Genomic DNA, 19,599 nt, shown 5'->3' with positions numbered 1-19,599 from the left:
TCTCACTGATTTGACAGAGAAAAAGGATCCTGACATTGCTTTCCAGATGCATTTCCAGGCAGTGGCTCTAAAAAAAGGGTTATTTCTCTGAAATCCATCTGAAACACGACAGGAGGAGGATGAAGCCGAGGTGCCCCGCGTTTGCTGACCCCTTGGAAATGTGAAATATTGTGGTCAAGGGGGTCCTTCCAGAGCCCAGGGTGTGGAGATCTGTGCTCTGCTGAGCTCACCTGGGCACAGGAATGCTGTGGGACGGACCAGGCAGGGCAGCAGGAGAGATGGGACATGGCCAGAAAGGGGAATGAGGATCCTCAGTGCCACAGGGAAGGAAGGAGGGCAAGAAAACCCTGGGCAGGAGCCAGTAGCCTGTGCAGGAGCTTGTTTTAACAGTGAGGTGAAGGGGAGGAGGTGACTGGCTTTTAACTCTGTCCCCCAGAGGGCAATGCCATGGCTCTCCTCTGCCAGAATCCCAGCAGGGCCAGGACAGCCCAGTCTCTCCTTTCTCCAGCCTGGATCAGGGCAGGACTCACAGCAGCTCAAGGGACCAAAGGTGGGAAACTGCAGAGACACTTTCTGAGTGTCTCAGAAATGGCAGGAAGGATCCACACCTTCCCAAGTCACCCCTGCAAAAGCTGCCTGCTCCAGGCAAACACCAACTGACAGAAATAAGGCCAGAAAGAGACAAAAGGACTGAAATGAAGAGTTTGGCAACAAAGCAAATGTGGCTCTTACACAGAGACCCTGCCCTGGGTCCAAACAACTCCCTAAGAAAAGGCCTGCAAGCAAAGGAAAACTTCCAGCCCACAGGGATTTTGCCAGGGGAGGTTTCCAGAGAGGAACCTGCCCTACCTGACACTGTGCTGGGGAGCCTGAGTGTGTGCCAGCTCCTGTGCTCTGGAAACCAAGGAAAATGAAACCTTTCCTGCTCCTGAGAAATTGAGACATGACCCTTTCTGTCCCAAGGCCTGGGCTTGGCAGGAGCCTGGCAGAGGCACAGCTGGCTGAGCCCACTCCTGCTGCTCCAGCCCTTAAACTCCAGCATTCCAAAGCCTTCCCAAGAGCCACAGGGTCCATCTGCTCCTGTTTCAGCTGCTGCTTCCCTGGGATTCCTTCTCCAAGACACACCCAGGACCCTGCAGGGACAGGGACACTTGGAATCCCCCTGTCCTGAGTGAGCTGTGCCCATCCAGGCACTTCCAGCGCCGGTTCTGTCATCCCTCTGCCCTTGTGCAGCCTCCCAGACTGAATTCCAGCCAGCCCAGCTCCTGGGAAAGGGAAAAGCAGCACTCCCATGGCAGCAGCCTGCTGGGGGATCTCACTGTCACTAATCTGAGTGGCACGTGGAACGTTCCCTCCGTGCTCCCCCCGGGGTTTGCTTTAAAGGATGATTTCCGTGGGTGTCAAGTGAAGGGCTTTGGGTCAGGCCCATCCCCTCTCCTCCAGCCTGGAGCTGTGCCTAAGAAAAACCAGCCCTGAGCTCAGCAGCTTTTCCCTGGATCCCTGTGAACCTCCACTGCCAGCTGCCTCTCCAGGCCTCCAGTGAGCAGTCGGGGCTGCTCCAGGCTCCACGTGGGAAGGGCTCCCCCTTCCAGCAGCAGCTCCAAGCCCCATCCCGAGCCCAGGCCGTGCCTAGGACAGCTCAAAGCCGGTGTTCATGCTGATGGCATAGCGCAGCTTCTCCCTCAGGATGCTCTTCTTGCTGTAGTTGGGGAGCTTGAGGAGGTTGAAACACGTGGAGGAGGTCGGGAGGCGCCCGCCCGGCTCCTTCTTGCGGATGGTGAAGAAGCCGCGTAAAACACTGCCCAGGGTGTCCCCTGTGTCCTGCAAGGGCACACAGCTGTCACCTCCCTCTGCACTCCTGCCACACAGGCACAGCCAACACAAAGCCTGGCACTGGGAACACGGAGAGCCAAAGCCTAAAGCTCAGTTTCCCACTCCCCTCCAAGGAGCCCTGCCTGTAACTCAATGCCTGATGGGTGTGCAGGGAGATCCCAAGGAGGAACCCAGGGAATTCAGGCAGGAAGAGTCTGGAGCTGCTCTGTGTGTGTGTGTGTGCAGCCATGAGCATCCTATTGGGGTAGGGCTGTTCTCAGGTATAGAATCCCAGAAGGGTTTGGGCATCCCATTCCACCCCTTTGCCATGGGCAGGGACACACTTCCACCAGCCCAGATTGCTCCAAGTCCCATCCAGGCTGGCTTGGGACCCTTCCAGGGATCCAGGGGCAGCCACAGCTTCTCTGGGCACCCTCACCAGCCTCCCAGGGAAGAATTTCTCCCTGATATCAAATCCTAACATCTCATCTTCCCACATGCAGGGTTTGCAGTCAGATGGAGGGGAGGAAGCTGGGCAGGGAATTCCCAAGCCCTGAGAGCAGGATGCCTACCTGGTCATCAGACACTTCCACACAGCGGATGGAGAAAGGAGGCTTGAGGTAGGCAAAGCCCAGAAGTGGAGGCCTGGAGCAGCTGGTGACAAACTGGAAAGTGCCACATGGTGATGATGGGAACAGCACAGGGCAGAACAGTGACACAGTGCCAGCACTGCTGGGACTGGCACTGAGCACCCCCAGTGTGTGTCTGGCAGCCTTTGGGCAGTGCCACCTCTGCAGGGCCATTCTTGGTGACACCAGAGCATCCACAGAGCTCTGCTGGGCATTCCAGGTGTCAGGAATTGTGGTGCCCCTTCAGAGAGCACCCAGGTAGCTGCAGAACAGCTCTGGTCCCACCACCCCAGACCCCAGCAGGGCAGGGGTGGCTCCTCACTCACCTTGAGGAACATGGCTCTCTCCTCAGGGCTGAAGTCGTTGGCCAGGATGTCCCAGAGCCAGATGATGACACGGTGGCTGCCATGGAAGCCCCCATAGTACACAGTGTGTTTCCTGGGGAGGGAAAGGCTCTGACAGGCCTGGCACTGCAGCAGGAGGGGCACAAGTGCTGGAAGGATCACTTGGCTGGGATGGTTTGAGCTGGAAGGGACCTTAAAGCTCATCTTTCCATGGGCAGGGACAAATTCAGTGGCCCAGGTTACTCCAAGCCCTGTCCAACACCTGCCATGGCTCAGGGTTCACTACTGACAGCACTTACTGGGCACTTGATCAGAGGAAAGGGAAAAGTAGAGAGGAATTCTGCTCCCAGGAACCAACAGAAGGAAAGACCCACCCCAAATTAGCTTTAAGGAACACATTCCCAAACTCTGCTCCTCACATTCCACAAACCATTTCCCTGCCACCTCCCAGGAGCTCTGCAAAGGGCAGGCTCAGCTCCCAGCCAGATGAGGGAAGCCCAGCACCCCCAGCTGTCACTCACTTCAGGTCCTCCAGGTCGATCTCGGCGTTGTCCCCGGAGATGAGGCGCTGCAGCTCCGGCGCCGAGAACATCCGGATCCACTCGGGCTTGATGATGGACCTGAAGCCGCTGATGAGGGCGGCAGTCTGGCTCTTGATCTGGATGTGCATCCGGAAATGTGCCATCAGGTGGATGTAGCTGATCCTGTGGGACAGGCAGGTGGCACAGGGGACATGGAGCTGCCACAGCCACCCACCCCTGAGGTGTCCCTCACGTGTTTCTCCAGCCCCAAAAGGATTGGGACAACCTGGACAGGGCTACACTTCCCCCTCCAGGCCCTGGTTTTTATTTGAGATTAAGATGTTTCTCTGCCCAGATTTTGCCCTTTTCTCCTCATTTCTCAGAGCTCCTGCCCAGCTCAGGGACTAATTGGCTTTAATGACCCCTTGATCAACCTTGGCTGGACACAGCTCCAGCTCCTTTTAACAGCTCAGCCCTGCAGCAGACTCCTCTAGGTCTGAGCAACAGCTCAGGGGGCTCTGCTGCCCCACAGCTGGAGAAACACCACACCAAAACCATGAAGCAGATGTGGGAAAGGATGAACTCTTTGTTAGAGGGAGGCTCTTCATCTTCTCACCTCCAGGCAAGACACCTGAACTTACTGATTCTTCTTCAGCAGCTCTCACCACAATTCCATTGCCTGTTTTTTTTTGGCAAGGTCACCCCAGGCAGAGCTGTTTCCAGATTGCTGCCATTCCCAAACACTTCTGCACCCTCCCAACTTCCAATTTGGGTGCAAAAGCCTCAAATTTCTGCTGTAAATTACTAGAGCAGCACCCAAGACTTTCAGCTTTTTCTCTGAGCTGATTTGTGACAAGCCAGAGGAAGATCCTTTCAAATGCAAACTCCCTGGTCAGAGCTGGAGAAAGGAAAAGCCTGGAAACATCAGACTGCAGAGCACAGATCCAGGTGGGATCCAGCTTCCATTTGTCAGGAAAAAGATAACAACCCCCAGATCACCAGTTCAAACACACATTTGCTTAATAGATATTTCATTCTGCTTTTATGAGCACTGAAGGGGATAGGGAAGGGAAAAAAAGAAAAAAAAAGGGAACAAAAAGGTGGGGTTGGTTTGCAGGCTCTGGAGTTGACATTTCTGATAACGATCTAAAAGCCGGTTATCTGTGAAAACAGCCCCGGGGCTCGGTGTCTCCTCTGATTTCCTGGCTCTAAAGAACGACTGTCGAGTACATTTGAATTCAGCACTGTCTGCTCAGAACACGGTGCTTTATACAACTGCCACATGTTATCATTCTGAGGAGATCTGTCTGCTCCAAGGTGTCTTTGAGCATCTGTGCCCTCTGTGTTCACGACTGTGTGCCTGAATTGCTTTGAATCCATCTGTCTGTATCCATCACCATCATTAAATCCTGCAGAATCTCCCTGACTGCATGCCTTTGACCTCAGAAGCGCTGTTTCAAGAAGTAAATTGTCAATTTTTATTTTGCAAATCAAATTTAATACAATTTCTGCCGATGAACTGTAACCAGCAAATTCTATTAAGATATTTATGTGCTCCTTCTCCTCCAATCTATCTCAATTCATTCCAGATGCAAGCCCAAGGAGCCAGAATAAAGTATTGTGCAGTGATGACCTTAAAAATCTAATTGCTGTACTTACTTATTTTCATTGGTAACGGGAATGGTCTTCCCTCCAGGAACAAGTTCATGGCAAACCAGCTGAGGGAAGAAATGATTGGATTGCTAATTACTGCCTGGAACCACAATGGAAGGAAATGCCATGCTAAGCTGTTACCTCTGCATAAAACATTTATTTTTACAATAAAACAGCAGGATTTAAAATTTAAGTAATAATCCTGCTTCTGCCTTGAACCAGTTTCACTTAACTATTAACAGAGTAATTGAACAGTAGGAATTCCAGCTCTCCCAGCAGTGGAGCCAGCCCTTCTCCAAGGAAGCCTCCTCTGCAGTCTGATCCATCACTGCTGAACCACACACAAATCAATTCCAAGAGCCCAGGGGGACTGTCACAATCCCAAGCTCAGAGAGCTCAGTGTAACAGCACAGCCCAAAGATGGCTGAGCCACAGGTCTCATGCAGGAGCTCCAGCTGGGCAGGAAAGCAGAGAGCCAGGAGGGATCTCTCAGTGCCTGGTGATCTCCTCCAGCTCAGGGTGCTGCCTGCAGAGTCACCACATCCTCATTCCCACGTTACAGAGGTCTCTGTGCCTCAGCTCCAGGTGAATTCCAAGGTCAGATTGAAACCCAGCACAGGGAATGAGCTCAGCTGTGACATGGCTGTGGCTACAGGGACACAGAGTTCAGCCAAGGTGACTCCACCTGGCTCCTTCAGCATGACCAAAGCACAGGGGAAACTGTGCCTGGGTTATTTTTAACCCAGTGAACCACAGCCTTGAGTGTCTCATTGCTGGGCTCCATATCCTCCATTTTTCACATGGAAGAACCTTCCAAGCTGAAACCCCAGTGATCCTGAGGTGTTCCCCATGGAATCTGCAGCACAACACTGCCAGCAAAAGGCATTTTTATCTTCTCTCTCCAGATTTTCCAGCTCTGCACACACAACTTCACAGGGCTCAAGTGCAACCAAGTACCTCCAAGTCCTCCTAAAGGACTGCCAAACATTTCATTCTCTAGGCCAAGAGACCTCCTGACACACTTGGAGTGTCCCTGACAGAAATATCTATGCAGGAAGGAAAGGGATTTCTCCCTATTCTTTTAAGAGGGGAACACCAGTTAAAATTAAACACTTTTTCAACCCTAGCAGCAGAAAAATTAAAGGTCAGAGGGGAACCTTTTCCTGTGGAAAAAGCTGTTCTCTGCCCACAGGTAAACATTGAATCCCATGGCTGAGTTCAGAGCAGCCTTCCATGGTGACATGAAAAGCACAAAGCAGAGGTATAAGGTCCAACAAATCACTGAACAAAAACCTACCTGACCCATCACATCCTCATCATAGGACAGGGTCAAGCCCAGGTCACTGATGTCACCATCATAACGCTGAGAAAACAGGAAGAAGGAAAAAAAAAGCAGGATTCAGCAGCAGAAGCACCAGTTACTCCCAGTTTCTAACACCAGGCAGCACTCAGGGAGGTGAATGACAGGAAAATTATTGCTCCAACCTTAATTGAAGTGAGATTTTTATAGAACTCTGAGTCCAAGGAGGGCAGCTCATCCACAGAGCTGTAGAAGACACTGTGGTGGTGCCCAAGGAGCTGGCTCAAAAAGAAGGAAGCAAATGGGACATCCACAACTATTCCCTGTGGACAAGAAGAATGCACAGGTAAGGTCCTGCCACACACTCATGGTTGTGGTATCTTTGGCCACCTGCAAGGTAGATCTTGTGATGTGGAACAAAATCAGCTACAAATCAAACATCCTCTTAAAATCCACTAATTAGGAAGGCAGGTGCAAAAAAGGCACCTGGGGAACTCCACGTGTTCTTTAAAAGAACTGCCTTACATGGTTTGAAATGAAAGAGGGGAGATTTAGTGAGATACATGAAAAAATCCTTCCCTGTGAGGGAAGTGCCCAGGGTGCCCAGAGAAGCTGTGGCTGCCCCTGGGTCCCTGGAAGTGTCCAAGGCCAGGCTGGACAGGGTTTGGAGCAACCTGAGATAGTGGAAGGGGATTGGAACCTAGATTTCAACCCAAATCATTCTACCATTTCATCCTCCTTTTTGCCTCGTGTCCCTTTCAGGTATCCACAAATGGATGTTTGTAAGGTGTAACACAAAAAACCAAGCTGCTGTCCCAGCACCCTAAGCAACAATGAAGGCATGACTCAGATTTTCCCTCCAAGATCATTTTTAATACATGCCTGAAGAAACTCCAGCCTGTTCCACTATGAGGATCTTTATCCAAGCCATTTTTCCAAACTCCACTCTTAAGTAACACCCCCCCAAGCAGGACAGATGCCCTCAAAGGCTCCATCACTGCCAAGATCCCAAGCTGGTGCCTCTGGCTCACCTCATACACAGCCTTCCCAAGCATCTTTCCCACAAACTCGAAGAGCTGCAGGTAGTTCTCATGGATGTAGGATGTTGGGGATGGATACAGCCTCTCATCACCACTGGTGGTCTGCACAAAGAGATAAGAGAGAAGAGCCCAGTGAGCCAGAATGGCTCTGCCTGCACCATGTCACCTCAGGTGGCACCTGTGTCCTACCTTGAACAGGTTCAGTGCAGGGTCAAACACCTTCTTAATGATCTCTTCCAGGAACTCTTTGAAGACTCCATCTTGATCAATCCCAGCCTCATCAACCCCCAGGTCATTCACAAACTTCACCCTGATCACTCCCTTCATGGCGTTCTGGGACAGCTGCCGGAGCTGCTCGTATCCATCCTACACAGAGCACAAAATCCAGAGAGAGAATGTGAAACACCCACCCAGAGATGCAGCAGGGACAGCACACAGCCCCACCCACAGAAACCTGCGTTTGTCATTGAGTCTTGAGCTCAAAAACCAACATTTGCCAAGTCAAAATTCCAAGTTTGCAGCAGCCTGAGCTGACCATTCATCCAGCATTCTCCTGGAACATCAGCTCTGGGAGTGGGTGTCTCAGCACCCCCAGAGAAGGTAAAACCCCCCTTGGTCTGTTTTAGGGTGCTGCCCTGGGGGCTGCCTCGTGTCCCTGACCTCCAGCATGCGGGAGCGGCGGATGGTGATGTGGGTGACGTGAGGGGACGCCGAGCTCGTCTCCACCAGCCCCAGCTTCTCCTTCTCCTTCGTCACCATGTTCCGGAAAAGCAGCACCCTCTGCAAAAACCAAACAAATGGAAGGCTCAGTCCATGGGGATCCTTGTCCTGCAGTGCAGCAGGGGTTTGGGAGGCTCCTGCCACACAGAACTGCTGCTGGTTGTCCTGATCCCAGCTATTCCCAGTGCTGCTGCTGTCATCCACTCATTGCAGGCAGCTGCACACACAGATCAGTTCTGTCTCAACACAGAGATCAAGACATTTGAAGGAAATGCACTAGGAAGGGGTGAGGACACAGATCAGTCCTCTCTCAGTGATGGAAATCAACACATTTAGAGGAAATCTATTGGGGAAGGTGAGGATGAAGGAGAAGACTTTTATTCAGCTGGCATTTCAAAAGAAGCTCCATGTCACAAAATGCTCCAGACCCATGTCCCTCCCACCCCAATGGCCACCCAGACCACTGATTCCCAGCCTCCACCCTCTGCCTCATCCCACTCACATTCTTGTGGGGAATGACATGTGGGATGTACTGCAGGAGCAGCTGGGCTCGCTTCTTGTCCTTGTCCAGCTCCTGGAAGAGCACGCTGGGTTTGAGGTCCCTTGACAAAGAGAGGCAGAGATTCAGAGATCCCTGAGAAATACCCAGGTGTGGGGGAGAGAGAACTGGCAGTGATTCCAAAGATGACTGAAGTACAAAGATGACTCAATGTACACACTAAGAAGCTAAAAAGGGCCAGAGACACCCAAGCTCTTGGGTGCTGAGTCAGTTTTCAAAGCACCACCTAAACCTCCCACCACAGACAAAAGCACAACATGAGGGGCATCCCTTAACTGCAAACACAGGCAGCAGCTCCCACCTCAATCCTATAGGAAAATGTCAATAAGGAATCCCAAAAAAGCCTCCCCAGAGGATGTGGAGCAGTGGGCCAGGCCTGGAGCTGCCCAGGATCCCTGCCCAGGGCCACTCACTTGCGCAGCCAGTGATCCTCGGGAGCGAAGCGCCGGCGACAGTCGCGCTCGTACAGCACCATGAGCCAGCCATGGACAGAATGGAACAGCTCCAGGGTCTCCCCTCGGGCATTCTCTGCACAAAAGGAACAAGGCAGCAAAGTCCAGGCACCCCTGGCAGCAGCAGGAGCCACACCTTGATTATTCTCCCCACAGTAACAGCACTGGGGTGTTTTCCTGACCTGCACGGCCTCTGGAGGGAAGGATTTTGTGCCTCTGGGAAGAGAGATGGCCTCTTCCTCAAACAGAGCTAATCAAAACCATCTCATTTCACATCAGAACTGGACTATCTCAGCTAATTACCAGAGAGTTGAGCTGGACCCAAATTATACCAGCAAAGAGCTCCACAGCAGATTCTACAGAGACCCAAGCAAGCTGCTCTGCCTGGTCACAGCACTGCCCTGCTCTTGTCCAACACATGGCCCAGCCTTGCTAAACCTCATCTCTGCCAAAAACCAACATTCCCATCAAGTCTGTTGCACAAATCCTTACTGGAAATAAGGAAGTGCTCTGCATTTGGCACAAAGCATGATCGTGACATCTGGACATCAAAAGACTGGGACATATTCCCACATTGAAATGCTTTTTGTGCCAAGGAATAATTAACAGAAGCTTCAAATTCCAAAATTAATGCCTTCTGTGGCTCTAACAGCAACATCAACTCAAGCTCCTAAGAGCACTCACCTACAATTCCATCCCAGATCATCTTAAACACAAAGGAATTCAGGAAAGAGGAGATGGTCACCAGCTCTTCCAGTTTGAATGAAATCTGCTCTTCGTAGACCTCGATGTCATCCAGAATCCTGCCAGAGCAAACAAATGCAAATGCACAAGTGTAAATTTAATTCCCTGTTGAAATTTTCATAAAGGCACATTATCCTTTAGCAGCAGCTCTTATTTCTATGACAACTGACACCCGTGAGGATCTAAAGTCATAAACAACCAAACCTTATTTATGGATTTTGATTGATAGCAGATCCCAACAGAAGATGGAATGAGAGGCTGAGAGACAAGCAAAGTCAGTGTTTCAGGCTTAAAATGGGAATGGAAAAGATCCTTTTGCCTCATTCCAGAGGAGAGAATTGTCTCTAGTGATCAGCAAGGACAATTTTCCACCCCCTTTCCCATTTTTTGTGCTGTTTCTCCCCCTGCCTGGTTTTGTTACCAGCTGGAAGCAGCACATGGCTGAGGGGGACAAGTCCTTTTGAAGCCCTTTATTTCTCAGGACTCAATTCCAAAAGCTTGCTGCCTTTACCCTGCCTACTAATCATAAAAGACATAAAACCCTGAATGTTTCTCTTGAACCTGAAGGGACACAACAGCTCCATGTCACAAATGCAGGGATTCCCCATCCATGGATACCTACGTGATGAGGTGACGGGAGCAGTCACAGAACAGCATCAACATGGCCAGCAGCCTCTTGGATTCCTCTGTGTCATTGTTCAAACACTCCAAAAAGAGTTTTAACCCTCCCTGTGGTCCCAGCTCACAGATGAAAGCCCATAATTTGGGCAGCAGATCATCCAGGTAAGTGAGACCTATGGAAATATAAAGTGCACCCAGTAAAGCTCATTTTGCTGCTTGTGAAAGCTCAGACTTGAAGCTGAAGGAGCCTTTTGCAAAGCAGAAGAGGAACATGAGCATCCCATTTGTCTGCATTAACAGGAGATGGACAATCACCAGGAAAGCACAAATAAAAGCTTTTAATGAGGCATTGTTTGCACATCTTGAAACTTTTTCCCCTAATTCTTTTGCAACTTTAGAAAATATTGAATTCCTGTGATCCCACATCCACCTTCGGAATGAGAACACTACAGGGCTACATCCATGGTCACCACAAAGCACCCAAAGCTCTGGACTCACTCCCTGCTCTACCCACCAGACCAAAACAGTGCTGATCTCCTCCTCCACCCCTTCCCAAGACAAGCAATTTGTTCTCAAGATGTGTGAAAGCATTCAGTGCTCCCACCACAGAAAGATTAATATTGCCAGGCTCCACAAAAACCCTGACTCAGGTTGAAGGTTGAGGGGGAGTAAGCAAGGTTTCATGAGAGGAAAACTTGCTTTAATTTGTATTCTTGAGAGTTTCTGCTTGATCAAGGGATGCTGAATGCTATTGATCCTATGGATGATTCAGGATGGAACAAGCCTTCCCCAGCCAGTCAATAACGCGTTGGCAGTGATAAAACTCCCAACAAATCAACAGAAATAAGAAAATTTTGTTGGTTTTTTTCTTCCCCACTGGAAAGGATTTGAGCAGCAGGGAGGTGCCCTGACCTGTGAGGATCTGCAGGCGGATCTGGGTCAGGGTGGTCAGGGTGGTTTGGTACAGGACACAGATGCTGCAAACCTTCTGCACCTCGGCAGAGTCCACGCGCTTCCCTCCCACCGGCTTCAGGATGTTCCGCACCGAGGCCGACTTCTGGAAAGCTCTCTTGAACAGGTCTGGGGGCAGAAACACAGCAGGAGTGCCAGAGGGCAGGCTTAGATGGGGTTTTGGGAAGGAATCCCTCGCTGTGAGGCGGGGAGGCCCTGGCACACGGTGCTCAGGGAAGCTGTGGCTGCTCCATCCCTGGAAGTGTCCAAGGTCAGAGCTTGGAGCAGCCTGGGGTAGTGAAAGGTGTCCCTGCCCATGGCCCCAAATCCCTTCCAATTCAAACCATTCCACAGTTCTATACATGCTCTACAAAACAGAATGAGCTGTAAGTGCCCTTCCAACCCAAACCACTCATGATCCGTGGTCCTGATTGCAACAAATAATGACCACAGGATCCAGTGTGATGGGCAACAGCTGGAAAATTTATGATTATCTTATCCCAAATCCTTTTCTGCAGGGCCACCACACCTCACAGGTGCAGCATCCAGCTTCACCTTGCTTTCCACATAGGAAGTTGAGCTCTCATCTTCCTTTGGAAGTCTTAAGTTTTGCCAAAAGCACTTCAGCTACTTGAGAAAATGATGAAAAGAAACTGCTAAAATAAGCAAATATTTTCCCAGCACCAAAGAAAGAGACTTGCCCCAGGTCACAAAAGCGTTCCAAGGAGGAATTACAAATAGGAGAGATGACATCCCCACCTAAGCAGCAGCAGCTGCTGCAAGTAATTATTCAAAGCTTTTTCCAGAAGTGGAAAAGTCAAAGCCCTGCAAGTTTGGGAGAGAGATCTGCATAAACACACACACAGAGGAAAAAAAAAAAAAAGCCCAAATCCTTCCAGAACTGACTTTTCATAGGAAGGCTGTTCTGAGGGGAGGTTGGCTGTGCTGGCAGCTGAGCTATCTCCTGATTTTCCAGCAGTTTCTTGCTGAGCACATCACTGAAGAGGATCCTGATCATGTGCACTCCCCAGAGGTGCTGCAGCTGCTTGGTCAGCAGGGGCATGGACTCGTTCAGCCTGGAAGACACAGCAGGGGGACAGGTTAGAAAGCAGCTTGGATTAAAACACCAGGCAGTGATACTGATCCATTTAGCTTATAATCCAAACTGGAATATGCACCCACCCACAGAATAGTCTGTGTAGGAATGCTACAGTTTAATGTGCAGCTAAAACCTGAAATATCTGAGAAATTATTCTCACTGTTCATCTCAAAACATAAAACACTTTGCAACATGTTAAAAAAATTAAAAATAAAATAAGAGGCTTCATCATGTCTCCTTGTGAGGTCCTTCCCACTCACCCATAATCCACAGTCTGTGAGAACCAGCCCAGCACAGGGTGCCAGTGGGTGAGGTTGGATTTCTTCTGGGACACATACTTCTGGCAGTAGGAGAGCATTTGGATGAGCACCCCCACAAAATGAGCTGTCTCCTCCTCCAGCACCTGATCATTCATGGAGCCCAGGAACACCAGATTGCCTGGAGGAAGGACCAGCACAGCAAGGTTTAAGGAGGAACAGATGCTGTGGGACAGGGGTTACAGGTGAAGTGAATCCTTTCCCAAAGCCAGGAGAGGATTTGTGTCAGTAATGATCTCAGAGGCCACCCTGCAGGAAGCCATTTCCAGCACACATCAAGCCCTGAGGTGACATTTCCCTTTGGTCACCTTCTACAAACTACCAGAAGCTACAATCCACAGCTATCCCAGAGCCCCAGCTGGTAACCTTGGTACTTTTGCAGAAATGTGAATTTAAATATGCAGCAGCATTTAGGGTCATTTAGGGGAGGGAAATCCAAGTCTGCCACACTCCAAGACTTGCTCAGAGTCCAAGTGAAAAGTTGGCAGAGATGATGCATGACATGGATACAAGGGCAAATCTCTGGCCCTTCCTCCCTTTTCAAAGCTCTTAAATCTTACCTGTAACATCCCAAAATACGCCTCAGTCATTATTTAAAGTTATCAAAATAACAATTAGAAATGATGAGCTGGAGGCAGCACAGCCCTATGAAAAACAAAGATCTGATTCAAGACTCTTTTTCAAAGCCAACAGAAGTGCTGGAGGTGCTCACCCAGCAAGCAGAGAGTGTGACTGCCCTCCAGGCACACGCACACATCGCGGCACTGCGACTCCCGGCTCAGGAACAGGATGAACTTCCGGAACAGATCGTGGGACTCGATCACTGCCAGGCGCTGGAAGACAGCGTGGAAGTGCCACTGAGGCTGGGAAGCAGCACATTCCCACACCTCATCTGCCAGCAGCACTTGGCACTGCATTTTCTCCCCAAATAAAGCAGCCACTCGAGGCTGTTACCCCACAGAGTGTTTGACACAGAGCTGGGCTGGGAAATGAAACCCCTGGGTCGTGCTGGAGTTGGAGCCAGACCTTTGCAATGATCTGTCTGCAAGAACACAGGATTTGCCCATTTGGCACAAAACCTGCCAGATTGAATTGGACTGGTCACCCCCACAGAGCCTCTGCCACCCAAAAGGGTGATTTCTGGCCTTGGCTCTGTCTGTGGTTACAGAAAAGGAAGAGCAAGGACATGAAAAATTCCAGCTGTGGATTATTTATTTATGTAGGTACTTCAGGGCAGTTCAGCCCTTCCTCCCACTGGTGTTAATAACTTCTGCATTAGCAATCCAGAGTACTTGTAAGGCTTTCACAACAGAGAATTGAAACTGGCAAAGAGAGAAATGCCAAAGCTCTGCTCCAAGAGCTGATAAAATGGAATAACAAGAGGCCTGGTGTGATAATCAGTCCTTTGAGATCACCCATTTACCTCAGGGGTGAGAGTAGCAAGGTGAGTCATTATAGCAGGCACAGACATGACATGGATCAGGAAGGACCTCAGCAGATTGTCTGAGAACTGTGCAGCAACCACAGGGCTACAGAGACACAGAGAGAGAAACTTCAGAGCTCAAACCAACGTGGAAAAGCAGCACAGCCTCCAACTGAGCCGTCCAGAACTGGATCCTGGGAATTCCCTCAGCAAGAACCACACACACATGGAAAGGGTTGGGTTGGAAGGGAACTTAAAACTCAGCACATCCACAGGCAGGGACATCTTCCACTATTCCCCTTCCAACCTGGCTTTGAAGCATCCATGGAAAAGATCATGCACTCACACTTCTGTTCTCAGAGCAAGCTCACCCTGAACTGAAGTGCACCCTCAAGTTTAGGCTCACACTAATTCACAAATTAAAGCCACTCTAATCTGAAAAAAGGTGACAGCAAAGTGAGCCATTTGCCTAAAGCAAAGGGTGATATTCTCAATGGTACAAAAACACAGAAAGAATGAGAAGTATTAACAAAAAAACAACCACTAAAAGAGACAAGTTTGGCTGCAAATCCCCCCAGGCAGCTCCAGCTGACTCACCGCAAGGCAAGGGAGAAGATGGCAGTTAAGGAACCTTTGGAAAGGGAAGGTCTGGATCTTGCCAAGCCATTAGTTAGCAAAATCTAGAATAGAAAAAAAAAAATCAAAATATAAAAACCCTGTAGTATTCAGAAAAAGAATACTATTACTACTGAAAGACACCAAGGTTATTTAATGCAGAGAAAAAGAACATCAGAGCTGCCTAAAATCCAGTTCTCACAAGTTATTTGGCAGAACTAGAAGGGCTTCAGGTTAATAATGGCAGGAGAGAGATACTGCAATGAAATCAGACACTCTGCAGGACTTATTTCCCTAGAACCTGTGCTCACAGGCTTTAAAAATTAACAGGTTCAGAGTTTGGTAATGTAATTCTTATTTAAAAGATTCATTACATCAGTTCCTTTCCCCAGCAGAGCAGCAAACAAACCCAACCAAAACAATGTGGAGCTGCAAAGTTTGGCAAAATTATCAGGACTTATCCCTGTCCATCTCCTGATGAAGTGATTAAGCAGGATTTAGGTTTAGGACAGAAGAGGAAGGGTGGATTTGGTCTCAGATGGGGACACTCTGCTTTACTTGAGAAACTTGAGGGATTTTTTGCTTTGCTTGAAAAAAACCAGAATCATGCACAAATCAGCAGCAGCTCCTCCCTGAGACCCCAGCACAGATCCAAAGAGCTGCTCAGGAGAGGGGCACAGGCAGGGCTGGGGCTGGTTTGGGCAGAGCTGGGACTGACCTGCAGCACGGAGTAGAAGCCCTTCTGGTTCAGGTGGCCCATGATGTTGGCACAGATGTGGTTCATGGCAGGTCTCAGGGTCTCACCTGTGGGTTAAAGCACTCATGTCACTCCAACAGCACCACAGCCCCACTCTGACCCCCCCACAGGAAGGTTTGTCACTGCCCAAGCCCTCCTGGCACAAAGTCCTTGTCCTTCTACACAAAGCCATCATTCTGGCAGCATTTCACACTGTATTGCTTAGGTGTAAGAGTCTCATCTTGTCTGCCTTTGCTACATTTATTTCCTACAAAACCCCAGAGCTAAGAGCAAACTTCCTTTTTCCCTGAACTCTTCTTGTGTGGGGGTTTTTAGAATATTATAAAAGTGCTGTAACTATTATTGGTGTCCTAGGGGAAACAGCCTAATCCCAAGGGGAACAGACTAATCCTAAGGGAATCCTTTTAGGCAAGAAGCAGAATAAATCTTTGTGGCCACCAAGGTGCAGAAACAGAATCCCAGAATGGTGTGGGTTGAAAGGAATGTTAAGGATCATTCCATTCCACCCCTGCCAAAGGCAGGGACACCTCCCACTATCCCAGGTTGCTTCAAACCTTCTCCAACCTGGCCTTGGACACTTGCAGGGATTCAGGGGCAGCCACAGCTTCTCTGGAACTTGTGCCAGAGCATTCAGGAGATTTTAACACCAAGTTCCAAATGGGTGGCTTGAAGACTTTTTAACCCACCAACCTTTTCCCCGGAGGATTTTCCAGGTGGAAGTGTCTGTGAAGGTGACCAGCATTGTGAGGTGCAAGTTCACCAGTCTGGAGTCCTGCAGGATGTCAGGCTGGGATAACAAACAGCACAGTTAACAAATCCACTGGGCCTGCTGCCACCTGCCAAATGCAGGGAGAGAAAACACAAGAACAGTCCTTACCTTGAGCTGCTTGAGGAATTCACAGCAGAACCACAGGATATCTTTGATCTGTTTGATCCAGAGGAGGGTGAGGTCCTTGGAGAGGGCCAGTGACACATACCACACCTGAGCACAAAGGGGTCAGGGTTTGTGCTACTGCTGGGCAGAGTTTGGGAACTGAACCCAGCAGTGGGACTAAGACTCTCCTCTCCACAAATTCCCTGCTCCAAGCACATCACCCACCCCAGAAACCAAGGGTCCTTTAACTCCCATGGTAAAAATATCCCAGAAATACTAAAGGACTCCTCCAGACTTTCCCTGTGGAATCTCCACAGTGCTCAAGGGCTTCTGAAAGCTAAAACTTACATATTACCAAAGTAAATTCCCTCACAGAGAGCTCAAAACAAGCACCAAGCCCTCCCCACTCCAAAGCAAACCCCCCTGCTGACCTTGGGCTCGTTCTCCACATCCATGCTGTTCAGGATACAACGGCACAGCTTTTCAAACCTCTGGGAAAATCCAAAGGTGGGATTAGTTCTAACTACAGGAAGGGCAATTCTGGAAAAGCACAAGGAACAGCACAGCAGAGGGAGGAAACTCTCTGTCTCAAATCAGCAGATGTTGCCAGCACATTCCCTACAGGAATCCTGATGGCTCTTTCCCTGGGAGCACACACATCACACTGCTGCTGCTGTGCAGAATTCCCTGCTTGGGAACAGAAAGCTTTTTTTGGATACAGAAAACTGCATTTGAGCACAGATTTCCACAGGACAGAGATTTAAAATTCCCTCACTCCTGCTGCCATTGGAACACAGTTTTCCATTTTCTAACTGGTTTCCTTCCATTCAGCCCTCACAGCTTCCTGGGATCATCATTTCAGGGTTTCACTCTGAACCCACAAGTTCAGGGCACGATGAGAAAAGCTGCTGGGGTACAAACAGCCTTCCCTGTGCCAGCACAGATCTCTGGGAGCTGTCCCAATGTCTCTGCCTGCGGAACTGGGGTGTGCCAAAATCCCCAAGCACTGCTCAGCTCCTGCAGCTGGCACATTCACCAGGAAAAATATCCATTAAAGGATGCCTCGAATACAGAGCCACTGCTGAAAAATTCAAGGCTTCTCCTGTTTCAATCCTACAAGCCAATCCTTCAGGAGGGGCCAGGAGACAAAGAGAACATTGCTGAAGGCAAAATACATTTCAAGAACCTCCAAGATCACCGGGGAAGGAATTAAACATATTTAACCCATCCCCAAAAGCACAGCAGGGTGTCAGGGCAGTGTCCTCACCTCCTTGTCCTCCTTGGGATTGAACACAAACAGCAGCTTCCTGGCAATTCTGAACACAGACAGGGCACTTCTTTTATTTGAGCCACATTCATTTGTCCCAAAGAAATCCTCCACCTCTCTCCTACCAAAGAGGGAAAAACCTGGAGTTAAAAGCAATCACAGAGCAAGGAATTCCTTTCCTGAAGGGGCCCACAAGGAAGATGGAGAGACACTTTTTACAAAGTTCTGGAATGACAGGAAAATGGGGAATGGACTCAAACTGACACAGGACAGGGTTGGATGGGATATTGGGAAGAAATCCTTCCCTGCCTCATCCTGGAAGCATCCAAGGCCAGGCTGGAGTAAGTGGAAAGTGTCCCTGCCCATAGCAGAGGTTTGGAATGAGATGAGCTTTAATGCCCCTTCCAAACCAACCCATTCCATGAATCCCAGAGACCTGATCTCCCTCTGCAGGCGGCAGCGACACAGAAACCTCCTGACCAGAGCCTGGAGCTGGACTGCAGCTCTCTCCCTCTCCTTCAGCTCCCGCCGCTCCTCCCGCGCCTGCCGGGCCTTGTCCAGGAACTGGGCCTTGGATGATTGGCTGGCACTGAACATGGCTGCAACCTCTCAGGGAGCAAAGGATGCTCACAGCAAACACCTGGAAAACCAGAGCAGAGTGGAAAAAACACCCATAGAAGGGTTTGGCTTGCTGCAGGGGAGGGGAGAATCTGACAGCACAGGGAAAAGTGGGAATAAAAAAAAAAACAGTGACTGTCACGGGGCTGCAGCAGGGACACAAAAACACTGGTAGAGAATCCTTCCAGCACAACCCACAGCCTGCTGCAGGCTGGGAGATTTTAAGTGGAAAAATAAACAAATCAGTGTTTTTGACACCGTGCTCCACTCCCTGCACTCCACCTCCCCTCTCCAGCCTCTGTTTTTTCCTTGGTAACAGATAAGAACAACTCCCCAGCCAGGGACAGGAGGCAAAGGGCACAAGGGACATTGATTTATTGCCATTCATCAAATAAACTACCCTGGGTCAACCTGCTTTATAAATAGCAACGAGGAACTCACCTGAGGGGTCACTTCTTCAAGAGAAGCGTGTGATGTTCATTTACACACGCACATGATCCCCATCCAGATGCTTCGGGCAGCTCCTGCATGGACAAGCACATTCCCTGCGGCTCATTAGGGGGTTTAGACTTTCCCCCTGCAGTTCCGAGTCCTTTACACCCGATTTACATCTCGCTGCACCCGCAAGGAAAGCGGTAAGTGGGAGGAGAAGCAGCACCGCGGCAGCTGGGGGGGAGGGATAACTCCGTGTGTGACAGCACAGAAGGACAAAGCGACCCAGGACCGGAGCAGGTGCCACCCCTGAGAGCCACCCACTACCCTCGAGCTGGGCTGCAGCTCCCAGGACTCGCCCAAAGCACGAACAAAGCACCCACAGAGCCTCCGACCCCTCTCCTAGCCCCCGCATCCCCCGTTTGCATCCCCCGGGCCCAGGCTCCCACCGCGCCGCTCACCCCGCCGGGCCCCGGCGCTGCCGGCAGCCTCCCCACAGCCCCCAGGCGCTCACCCTCACCCCGACAGACACTGGGCCGGCCGTGCCGGGCCGGGCCGAGCGGCCCCGGAATCCCCCGGTCGCTCCCGGTTCCCCGTTCGGGCCGCGGCCGCAGCCCCCTCCTCGCACCCGTGTCCGCGCTCCCCGTCCGGCCGCCAATGCGCCCCGCCGCTGCCGTTCCGTCAGCTCGTTCCGCTCACCGGCTCGGCGCAGGGAAAACAGCCAGCCCAGCGTTCCGCTGATACCGGAAAGCTCGGACCGAGCCAGGCCAGGCCGGGCCAAGCCCAGCCCAGCTCGGCCCAGCCCCTGAGGCAGCAGCGCAGCGCAGCGCAGCACGGCGGAGCCGGGGGGG

At 50.5% G+C, this 19,599-nt stretch overlaps 1 protein-coding gene across 6 annotated transcripts; it reads right to left on the bottom strand.

Annotated features, from left to right (window-relative positions):
• Positions 1-1,538: 1,538 nt before the first annotated feature.
• UBE3B (ubiquitin protein ligase E3B) lies at positions 1,539-19,541 on the bottom strand. 6 transcript variants are annotated; one of them, XM_033075672.1, is made up of 28 exons: positions 19,448-19,541; positions 18,758-18,840; positions 18,135-18,338; positions 17,699-17,819; positions 16,863-16,922; positions 16,435-16,539; positions 16,248-16,344; positions 15,519-15,604; positions 14,783-14,865; positions 14,186-14,291; positions 13,475-13,595; positions 12,706-12,883; positions 12,253-12,422; positions 11,308-11,475; positions 10,397-10,568; positions 9,715-9,833; positions 8,992-9,106; positions 8,522-8,621; positions 7,960-8,079; positions 7,489-7,665; positions 7,291-7,401; positions 6,445-6,582; positions 6,257-6,322; positions 4,966-5,024; positions 3,307-3,489; positions 2,768-2,879; positions 2,385-2,477; positions 1,539-1,821 (listed from the first exon to the last, which is right to left on the bottom strand). In XM_033075672.1, the coding sequence occupies exons 3-28, from the start codon at positions 18,293-18,295 to the stop codon at positions 1,630-1,632; spliced, it is 3,213 nt and encodes a 1,070-aa protein (XP_032931563.1). In that variant the 5' UTR covers positions 18,296-18,338; positions 18,758-18,840; positions 19,448-19,541; the 3' UTR covers positions 1,539-1,629. The 6 variants fall into 6 exon arrangements, with proteins under 6 accessions (XP_032931563.1, XP_032931560.1, XP_032931564.1 ...); XM_033075669.1 differs by having other exon boundaries at positions 18,758-18,982; positions 19,448-19,534; XM_033075673.1 differs by lacking the exon at positions 19,448-19,541 and adding an exon at positions 19,377-19,393.
• Between the last annotated feature and the right edge of the window lie 58 nt (positions 19,542-19,599).

Source organism: Catharus ustulatus, chromosome 18, assembly GCF_009819885.2.
Source record: "Catharus ustulatus isolate bCatUst1 chromosome 18, bCatUst1.pri.v2, whole genome shotgun sequence".
In the NCBI taxonomy this organism is placed as follows: Eukaryota; Metazoa; Chordata; class Aves; order Passeriformes; family Turdidae; genus Catharus; species Catharus ustulatus.
The sequence above is the reverse complement of the archived record's forward strand: the minus strand, read 5'-3'. Positions and strand labels throughout refer to the sequence as shown.

Excerpts from the sequence above, each read along its gene's own strand:
- UBE3B (XM_033075672.1), bottom strand. The coding sequence starts at position 18,295 with ATGTTCAGTGCCAGCCAATCATCCAAGGCCCAGTTCCTGGACAAGGCC. Across the intron at positions 14,292-14,782 it reads ATCTTCTCCCTTGCCTTGCG|CCCTGTGGTTGCTGCACAGT; the intron begins GTGAGTCAGCTG and ends GTGTCTCTGTAG. Across the intron at positions 2,478-2,767 it reads AGAGAGCCATGTTCCTCAAG|TTTGTCACCAGCTGCTCCAG; the intron begins GTGAGTGAGGAG and ends GGCACTTTCCAG.